The 10,791-nt window shown below is 48.9% G+C and overlaps 1 protein-coding gene across 3 annotated transcripts in view; it reads right to left on the minus strand.

Moving 5' to 3' along the window:
- Positions 1–7,788, minus strand: part of LOC144689492 (SAM and SH3 domain-containing protein 1-like) — a 141,421-nt gene extending 133,633 nt beyond the window's left edge. For all 3 annotated transcript variants that reach the window (XM_078556621.1, XM_078556620.1, XM_078556622.1), the window contains exon 1: positions 6,708–7,788. In XM_078556621.1, the coding sequence (XP_078412747.1) occupies positions 6,708–7,169 (462 nt within the window). In that variant the 5' untranslated portion in view covers positions 7,170–7,788. The remainder of the gene's footprint in view (positions 1–6,707) is intronic.
- Between the last annotated feature and the right edge of the window lie 3,003 nt (positions 7,789–10,791).

Here is a 10,791-nt window from a genome sequence, read left to right on the forward strand (position 1 = left end):
TGTGGGGGAGTGAGTGATTGTTTGAGTGAGAGTGAAAGTGATTGATTGGGAGAGTGTGAAAGTGAGTGATTGTTTGAGTGAGAGTGAAAGTGATTGATTGGGAGAGTGTGAAAGTGAGTGATTGTTTGAGTGAGAATGGAAGTGAGTGATTAAGAGTAAGTGAATGCTTGAGTTTGAGTGAGTGCATGGGCAGGGTGGCTGCTGGTTGAACTGGTTCAGGGAGGGGACAGGGTTCCGGGGTCGGCAAGGAGGGGAGTCAGGGGTCGGCGAGGAGGGGAGATGGCGAGGGGGGAATCAGGGGTTAAGGATGGGGGAGTCAACCGTTCAGGGTGGGGGAGTCAGCCATTCCGGGGGGGGCGGGGGGGAGGAATCGGGTTTTCAGGAGAGGTGAGTCAGGGAGTTTCAGGAGTGGCAGTCAGGGGAGTCAGGGATTGGTGGGGGGAGTTGGGGGAAAGTCAGGGTTCATTGTGAGGGGGGTAATAATGTCAGATCAGGGGGGTGGGGGGGGAGTCAGCGGAAAATCAGGGGCTGAGGGTAAGCTGGGGATCAGGAGTCGGTGGGGGGTAGAGGGGGAGAGATCAGGTAAAGGGGTCAGTTGTTTTGTAACCCAGGAGTTAGACTAGGATTTTTATGTCTAACATTTCCTGGGTAACTATCCAGGTAAGTAAAGTGGAACTGTCCAAAGTTTCTGACTTTAATTCAAAGTTAGAGGCTTTTTCCACAGGGGTTCCCGGGGAGCAGAGGAATTGCCCATCCGAAGTTGAAACTTCCTGGGCAACTCCCATGGAGTCAGTGCATTGGGACTTCTGTGGGCTCCCAAAGGGGCATCTTGCGGCTTAAGTCCGGTCTCCGGCAATCCGAAGACCAGAAGATCTGGGCCACCTCCACATTTCCACATCGTTTTCATGAGTTGCTGTGATATTTGGAGATTAACTTCCAGGAAATATTGTAATATTTCCAGATTAAATTCCAAGATAGGCTGTATCATTTCCACTTGATATCTTGCTGGAGGCACTGCCATGTTTACACATAAACATTTCCAGGAAACAGTGTCACGTTTCCACCTTATCTGTCTCAGGACACTCTGCAACAATTCTCCATTATCTCCCTCAGGCAATATTGCATTATTTCCCCATCACCTCTCTCAGGAGATAACATCACGTTTCTACACTACCAGTCTCAGGAGGCACGTCACATTATTTCTCACATTAAGAAATATTATAAAATTTCCAGATTATCCATCTGCACATTCACTCTCAAGAGTCCATGTAGCATTTCCACATTCTGTGTCTCAGAAAGATACGAAGCACTTCCACATTAATTCACAGGTTATATTTTAATATTTCCAGATTACATTCCAAGGTAGTATGTGTCATTTCCACTTGATCTCTTGCAGGAGGTACTGTCACCTTTGCACATGTACTTTTCTTGAAGGTAATGTCATATTTTTACCTTATTTGTCTCATGCTATCTTGCAACATTTTCTCTTTGAAGATATACTGTAATATTTCATGTTATTTGCCCTCGCAGATAGTGTGCAAATGATACTGTATCCCCTTCAGGGAATTTTGCCACCTTCCCACATTACCTTTGTCATAAGACACTAACATTTGCAATTTGGTTTCTCAGGTGCTACTGAAGCAATCCCACGTTATCTCTCTTAGACAATATTGCCAGGTTTCTACATTTATCGGTCTCGGAAGGTAACGCACTATTTGCATTATATCTTCTGACGAAATACTGCATCATTTCCACATTATCTACACTGCACCTTTTCTGCATCATCTCTCTCAGGAGGTATTGTAACATTTCCACATTCTCTCTCTCCGAACATAAATGTAGCACTTCCAAATTAACTCCCCGGTCCTATTGTAATTTTACCAGATTACATCCCAAGATGGCCTGTATCAGTTCTACTTGACCTCTCGTAGGAAGAACATCGGAAATAGGAGAAATAGATGACCATTCAGCCCCTCTAGCCTGCTCCGCCATTCAACTAGATCATAACTGATGTCCTGTTATATTTACACGTGATCTTTATAGGAGCTATTATCTCTCAAGATACTGTAGGATTTCCATTATCTCTTTAATGAGATACCATATTATTTCCACATTACTTACTGTACCTGTTCTGCATTACATCTCAGGAGCTATTACAACATTTTCACAGTATTTCTCTCCGGAGCTTCTCTCATACTTCCACAGTCTCTCTGTCAAAAGATACTATAACATTTACATGTTTTTCAGAGGTTACTTGATAATTCTCAGGAGATTTGGTAACGACTCCATATTATCTCTCAAGAGGCACTGTCACACTTCAACACTATATTTGAGATATTTTATCATTTCCACATTATTTCTGAGGCGATATTGTCACATTTCCACATGCTCCCTCTCAGGAGATACTGTATCATTTGCACATCTGTCTCAGTAGTTGCTGAATAAATTCCTCATTATCTCTCTCAGGAGATGGTCACTTCCCAACATTCTTGCTTAAGAAATATTGCATTATTTCCAAATTCTCTCAGATGTTGTAACATTCCCACATTCTGTGTCTCCCTTAGGAGATCATGTAGCACTTCCACATTAACTCCCAGATTATATTGTCATGTTTCAAGATTTTATTTGAAGATAGACTGTAGCTGATTTCTTGCAGGAAGTACTGTCATATGTACGCATTAAATTTTACAGGAGACGGAGAGATGGTGGCCTAGAGGTAATGTTACTGGACTAGTAATCCAGATGCCCAAGCAAATGCTCTGGGGGCAGGGGTTCAAATCTCTCCACAGTACTGATGGAATTTAAATTCGATTAATAAAAATAATCTGGAATATAAAGCTAGTCTCAGTGATGGTGACCATGAAACCATTGTTTGGTTAAAAAAAAAATCTGATTCACTAATGCCCTTTAGGGAAGGAAATTTGCCATCCTTAATTGGTCTGTCCTACATGTGACTCCAGGCCCACAGCAATGTGTTTGACTCTTAACTGCCCTCTGAAATGGCCGAGCAAGCCACTCAGTTCAAGGGCAATTAGGAAGGGGAACAAATGCTGGCCTTGCCAACGATGCCCACATCCCATGAAGGAATTAAAAAATTTGCACCGTATCAGTCTCAGGACATTCTGCAACAATTTCACATTATTTCTTTGAGGGGATAGTGTAACAATTCCATGTTATCTGCCTTAGGAGATACTGTTAACATCTGCACATTATCTCTCAGGAAATACTGTCACATTTCCACATTATTCCTGTCACAAGATACTATAACATTTGCACATTATGTCTCTCAGGTGCCACCATTCCACGTTATCTCTCTCTAGAGACACTGCATTGATCAGCCTTGTCAGATACTGAAATATTTTTACATTAATCGTCCAGGAGATTTTGCCACACATCATCTGTCAGGGGATATAGTCACACTCCCCCTATCGTAAGAAATTTCCATATTCTTTCTCTCTCAGGTGATATTGTCACATTTCCACATTACCTCTCTCAGGAGGTGCTGTATCTTTTCCACACTATCTCTCATAGGGAGTATAACATTTCCACCTTATCCCTAATATATATTGTCACATTTCCACATTACGCTTCCTAATACACATTATAACATTATCTGCCTCAGGAGATGGAGTGACATTTCCAAGTATTTTTCATGCGGTTCTGCAACATTTGCACATTTAACTACCAGGAAATGTTGCATCTATCAGGCATATTTTCACATGATCTTTCTCTCAGAAGCAAATGGAGAACTTCCACATTAACTCCCAGGAAACATTGTAATATCCCAAGGTAGACTGTAACATTTCTACCTTTTCCCTTGCAGGAGATATTGCCACATTTATGCACAATCTTTTCCAGAGATTTCACATTTCCACTTTATTGGTCTCAGGACATCCTGCAAAAATTTCACACTCACTCTCTGAGGAGATAACGCAACAATTCCAAGTTATCTGCCTTAACAGATGCCGCATCATTTTCTATTCTCTCTTTGAGGTACGTTATTATTTCCACATTATCTCGCTCAGGAAATATTTCAACAGTTCCATGTTACCTGTCTCAGGATAAACTACCTTTCCACATTATTTCTCATATCCATATTATTTCCCAAACGATACAGTCATATTTCCCCGTGCTCACACTCAGGAGGTGCTGCGTTATTTCCACATTATGCCTTTCAGAAGATATTGTCACAATGCCACACAATCTTTCTCAGGAAATACTGTAACATGTCATCATTATTTAATTTGTAACAGGTTTTAGAAATCCATCGTCAGTTCTCTTTAACTTTGGATCTGCCTGGATTTCAATGGCGAGTGCCTTTAAAATGCCTGGCATGTTTACTCAAGTGGTTTTTAATTTATTTATTTTTAATGGTATTAAAACAATAACGTTGGCTCGCTATCAAAAGGAATAACTAGAAGAGATTTCTTCAACACAATACGCAGTGCTCCTTAAAATCTCGATCATTTTAGTGCTCTGCCAAACTACCCAGCCTTGGTGTAACAAGGGGTCACTTTCAATTTTCAATTCAGTGTCAAACTGGTTGTCAGGCACACATCGTTTGCTGCTGAGGAACGGTTTCCCAGGCAACAGGGTGACTGAATGAAATTGCTGATTGGTGTGATTGACAGAGGATTGTGATCTCTGGAATATTGAGCATGCTTGGGAGACAAACAAATTGCAAGAAATCATGGCCATCAGGGGCATGGGGGTGTCTATCCCGTTTGAATATTTTTAAATTGCTGGGAATTCTAATGTTCGGCCATCTTTTTTTTGTTGCACGATTCGGTGCAATGAAGTCCACATTCTGTACCTTTCACCAAACTGACAAGGGTAAAAATATCTTCACAACACAACAGCAGCTACTTCAGTACTCATACAGAAATCCAAATGAGGGAAAATGTTGCTCTGACAACCCTGTAACAAACAGAATGAAAGAACTGAGTTTTTCCGTGACAAACTGTCTGGAGGATAGATTAAGCCTGGAATTAATTCACTGATCTAATTTTTTCCCTTTTAAAGGATGTTTAACACTAGGGGTTTTTTCGGCTCTCTTGTCCCCAGTGAAACAGCTGAAGCATGTTGAATTTCTTAATTCAGACACAGATTTTGCAATAGATCCTTGTTCATGTCATTCCCCTCGGGGTGACTGACCAGCTTTTAATTGAGTGCAGGTTAACAGAGGGCATGATTGTGTCTTTCCCTTCAGGCATAAAGCTGGATTGCTTCAGGGAATGGCTGACACCACTAAACTCAGAGAGGTACTTGCGCCATACCTGAATTGGTAAGATATAGAAGAAACTGTGTGTTACTTGAGTTCTACAGGGAGATAGGTATCTCAAATGCGACAACCCTATGCACCTCAAATGCTCAACACATTCCCATAAGTATGCCTTGTGGGGCTCAAATGTACAACATATTACATGCTGTACAGAATGTGTATACACTATATATCCCTGCATTATCGTAAATGTTAGCAAAGTTCAACCCATTGTGTCCATATCAAGTTGTTTGCTAGATCGCTCCAAAAACAATCCCACTACCTTGTGCTCTTGCCACCACTATGTATCTTGGTCTGCTTCACATATTCATCCAATTTTCCCTTCACAGAAGCAACCATTCCCTGTAGCAAAGCATTTCACACTCCAACAACTCACCTCTCTTAGTGACAATTTTAAAATCAAGGACATTTCATCACCAACTCCCCAGCCACTCTCCCAAAACTCTCTAGAATTTAAAAAAACTCCATTAAATCTCCTCCTAGCCCTCTCCACTCCAGTAAAAAATGGATCCAGTATCTCAAGTCTCTGCTGAATAATAGTTTCTAATTACTTGCATTACATTCTGATGAATCTACACTAAATCTGTGAATTACACAAAGAAGCACATAAATCTCAAAAATCTGTCAACTGTTATGTACCCCTAAGGTACGCTAGCATGTAGCAGATTATATATCATCATAGAACCAAGACACTAAGACATATTCTTCTAACAGTGCAGAGGTCAAATGCCCAAATTCCTATGTTCTATATAGACTCAAATACCGGGCATATTTGGATGTTTCTGCATAGAACTCAAACTTCCTATAGATTCCTGCAGTATTATACCAAATTCAAATGTCAGGCAGATTCCTATAATTCCCTACAGAACTCAAACATCCACATAAATGTAACTCCAGATAAACATCTATATTGCTGTGCAGAACTCAAATACCCAACAGATCCCTGTCCACAGATAACTCATGTTCCCACCAGATACCCGTATATCCTTAGGGAACAAAAATTCCCATCTATTCGTATCAAACAAGTGACCAGATTCCAATATTTGTGATTGCTTTACACATTCCAGCAATATGTCCAAGAAGGTCACACCCCTTTAAATGACCTTTTACCCTCCGCATGCTTCTTTTTTTTTGCATGGGAAATGGGCATTGCTGGCAAATCCAACATCTGTTGCCCATCCCTAATTGCCTTTGAAGTGGTGGCGGTGAGTTACCTCTTCATCCTAGATAAAATTAACTGTCTGTGTTACACGACAAAACTCCCATACATCTGATACCCAGTTCCATTCATCAGCCCACCTTTTAATGTAAATCACACTGACTATTTTAATCCCCTTCACTTGCTGTGTTGTACCTGTACATGATATCTTCACAAAACAGTCATTAGGGATAAAGGGGACTCCTTTCTCCACTGCCCATCACTCACCTTATTAGAGTAAGGAGTTTTGCTGCCCCGAAGCCGTTTATTCCTGATCTTCAGTATGAGCTTGGAGTAAATAATTCTTTTCTTATGACTGGCTCGCCTGCTGGATGTCATGTTATCCTGCAATTCTCTACTGGTTCTTTGTGCTCTCCTCCACAGCACAGTCCTCAGTCTGGGTTGGTATTCCTTCAGGTTGGTATAATTGTAAGGCTGACAATAGGATGCAGCCCGTGGCTCCAAAGTGAAGTAGACCACGGTGCCAGTTTCTTCTTCCTCACGGAGACGTGCCACGGCCGCCTTGATGAGATTCCGGTGTCCAGGAACCTCAACCCCAATGGCATCCAGGTCTGGCTCTCCAATCTGTTTGCAAACCTCCAGGTCATCATAGCCATTGTCCATGAAGGATTCCGTGTACTGGGACAATTTCAGGCTCTTCAGCCACTCCAGCACAATGTTAGTGCCCATTGGGCAAAGGGAGATTCAAATACAGTGGTCACTGAGTGAGTCAGGGTGGGAATTGGGGTTGGGATTACAGGTAAAGATTAGATAAAGACGAGTTGGGATTAGGTGTGGGACACGTTTGGGAAATGAGGTTAAAGTCGGTACTTGCATTAGGATTGTCATTAGTGTTGGGATTAAGAGAGAGATTAGGTTGGGATTGGGATTAGAATTAAAATTGGAGATAGGATTGGGTTTAGAATTAGGTTTGGGATTAGGATTAAATTGGGGGGGCTGGAATAGCATTAGAATTAGGGTTGGAATGAGAATGAAAGTTACTGAGGTAACATTTGGGATGATGATTAGGATGGGATTGGGGTTCGAGCCCAGTCCCTCACTCGGATCAGGTCTGGATGGAGACTCTGCAGTTCGGTTGCGCACACCCCCCCTGTCCCGCCCCTAGCTCATCTTCTCGGCTCCTGTCTCTAGATGTTCCTCTGCCGCACTCGCCTTTCCTCCAGGCGGATCCTGCCCGACTGTCGCTAGCTCTCCCGCTCAGTTGTCCAGGCTCCAGTGCCGCAGTCTCCCGGACTGTCACTGTCCAGGGCGAGCCCGGCAGCTCCCTCCCGGTCCCGGATTCCAGTCTTTCGGCTCCGGCAGGGACGCGACCGCCAGGGGGAGCTGGGGTAGCGCAAGAGCGGATCGGGAGGGAACAGCGACCCCAAGCGCTCAGCCTGCAACCGGCACCCAGCTCCACACCCAGCACCCAACACCCAGCCCCGCTCCCAGCTCCGCACCCAGCACATTGCTCCCAGTACCACACCCAGCACCCAGCTCCACACCCAGCACCCAACACCCAGCACCCAACTCCACACCCAGCACCCAACACCCAGCTCCCAGCTCCGCACCCAGCACATTGCTCCCAGCACCCAGCACATTGCTCCCAGTACCGCTCCCAGCACTACACTCAGCTCCACACCCAGCATCCAGCTCCACACCCAACACCCAACATCCAGCCCCGCTCCCAGCTCCGCACCCAGCACATTGCTCCCAGCACCCAGCACATTGCTCCCAGTACCATACCCAGCTCCCAGCACTACACTCAGCTCCACACCCAGCATCCAGCTCCACACCCAGCACCAAGCTCCACACCCAACACCCAGCTCCACACCCAACAGCCAGCTCAACACCCAGCACCCATCAAACAGCCCCACACCAAGCACTCAACACCCAGCTCCGCGCCCAACACCCAACACCTAGCACCCAGCTCCGCACCCAGCACCACACCCAGCTCCCAGACCCAAACCCAGCTCCCAGCCCTCAGCACATTGCACCCAGCCCCCAGCACTCAGCTCGGCATCCAGCTCTCAACACCCAGCGCCCAGATCCACACCCAGCGCCCAGATCCACACCCAGCGCACCACAGAGCACCCATCACCGCACTGAGCATTCAGTTCCACACCGAGACCCCAGAATGAGCACCCAGCTCCACACCGAGACCCCAGACTGAGCACCCAGCTCCACACCGAGACCCCAGACTGAGCACCCAGCTCCACACCGAGACCCCAGACTGAGCACCCAGCTCCACACCGAGACCCCAGACTGAGCACCCAGCTCCACACCGAGACCCCAGACTGAGCACCCAGCTCCACACCGAGACCCCAGAATGTGCATTCAGTTCCACACCGAGACCCCAGACTGAGCACCCAGCTCCACACCGAGACCCCAGACTGAGCACCCAGCTCCACACCGAGACCCCAGACTGAGCACCCAGCTCCACACCGAGACCCCAGACTGAGCACCCAGCTCCACACCGAGACCCCAGACTGAGCACCCAGCTCCACACCGAGACCCCAGACTGAGCACCCAGCTCCACACCGAGGCCCCAGACTGAGCACCCAGCTCCACACCGAGACCCCAGACTGAGCACCCAGCTCCACACCGAGACCCCAGACTGAGCACCCAGCTCCACACCGAGACCCCAAACTGAGGATTCAGCTCCACACCGAGACCCCAGACTGAGCACCCAGCTCCATACCGAGACCCCAAACTGAGGATTCAGCTCCACACCGAGACCCCAGACTGAGCACCCAGCTCCACACCGAGACCCCAGACTGAGGATTCAGCTCCACACCGAGACCCCAGACTGAGCACCCAGCTCCACACCGAGACCCCAGACTGAGCACCCAGCTCCACACCGAGACCCCAGACTGAGCACCCAGCTCCACACCGAGACCCCAGACTGAGCACCCAGCTCCACACCGAGACCCCAGACTGAGCACCCAGCTCCACACCGAGACCCCAGACTGAGCACCCAGCTCCACACCGAGACCCCAGACTGAAGACCCAGCTCCACACCGAGACCCCAGACTGAGCACCCAGCTCCACACCGAGACCCCAGACTGAGCACCCAGCTCCACACCGAGACCCCAGACTGAGCACCCAGCTCCACACGGAGACCCCAGACTGAGCACCCAGCTCCACACCGAGACCCCAAACTGAGGATTCAGCTCCACACCGAGACCCCAGACTGAGCACCCAGCTCCACACTGAGACCCCAAACTGAGGATTCAGCTCCACACCGAGACCCCAGACTGAGCACCCAGCTCCACACCGAGACCCCAGACTGAGCACCCAGCTCCACACCGAGACCCCAAACTGAGCACCCAGCTCCACACTGAGCCACCAGCACCTCACCAAGCCCTCAGCTCTACACCCAGCACGCGCTGCACAGCTCCTCACTTAGAGCCCAGCCCCCAGCTCCGCACCGAGACCCCAGCTCCGCACCGGGCACCCAGCTCCGCACCGGGCACCCAGCTCCGCACCGGGCACCCAGCTCCGCACCGAGACCCCAGCTCCGCACCGAGACCCCAGCTCCGCACCGAGACCCCAGCTCCGCACCGAGACCCCAGCTCCGCACGGGGCACCCAGCTCCGCACCGGGCACCCAGCTCCGCACCGGGCACCCAGCTCCGCACCGAGACCCCAGCTCCGCACCGGGCACCCAGCTCCGCACCGGGCACCCAGCTCCGCACCGGGCACCCAGCTCCGCACCGAGACCCCAGCTCCGCACCGAGACCCCAGCTCCGCACTGGGCACCCAGCTCCGCACCGGGCACCCAGCTCCGCACCGGGCACCCAGCTCCGCACCGGGCACCCAGCTCCGCAACGAGACCTCAGACTGAGCATTCAGCTCCACACCGAGCACACACAAGGAGCAGCCAGCATCACACCGAACATCCACAACCAGCCCTAGCTCCGGTTCCACTCCGAGCCCCCGGCTCTGCACCCACTCCGAGCCCCCGGCTCTGCACCCACACCGAGCACCCGGCTCGAAACCGAGCACCACATCGAGCCCCCAAACTGAACACCCGGCTCCACACCAAGTCCTCAGGTCTACACCCAGCACTCGCCACCCAGCTCCTCACTGAGCGCACAGCGCGGCACGGGGCATCCATGTCTGCACTCGGCACCCAGCACCACACCTGCCACTCAGCCTCACACTGGCTTTCAGCAGCAGGCTCTGCACCTGCACCTGGCACCCAGCTTCCTACAGCACCAGCCCCCAGCTCTGCACTGGCAATCGGACCCTCACCAGCACCCAGGCCCCACACCAGAACAGAGTATGCAGGCCCTCACCAGCAACTAGCT

Source organism: Cetorhinus maximus, chromosome 14 (genome assembly GCF_964194155.1).
Source record: "Cetorhinus maximus chromosome 14, sCetMax3.hap1.1, whole genome shotgun sequence".
NCBI classification, from domain to species: domain Eukaryota; kingdom Metazoa; phylum Chordata; class Chondrichthyes; order Lamniformes; family Cetorhinidae; genus Cetorhinus; species Cetorhinus maximus.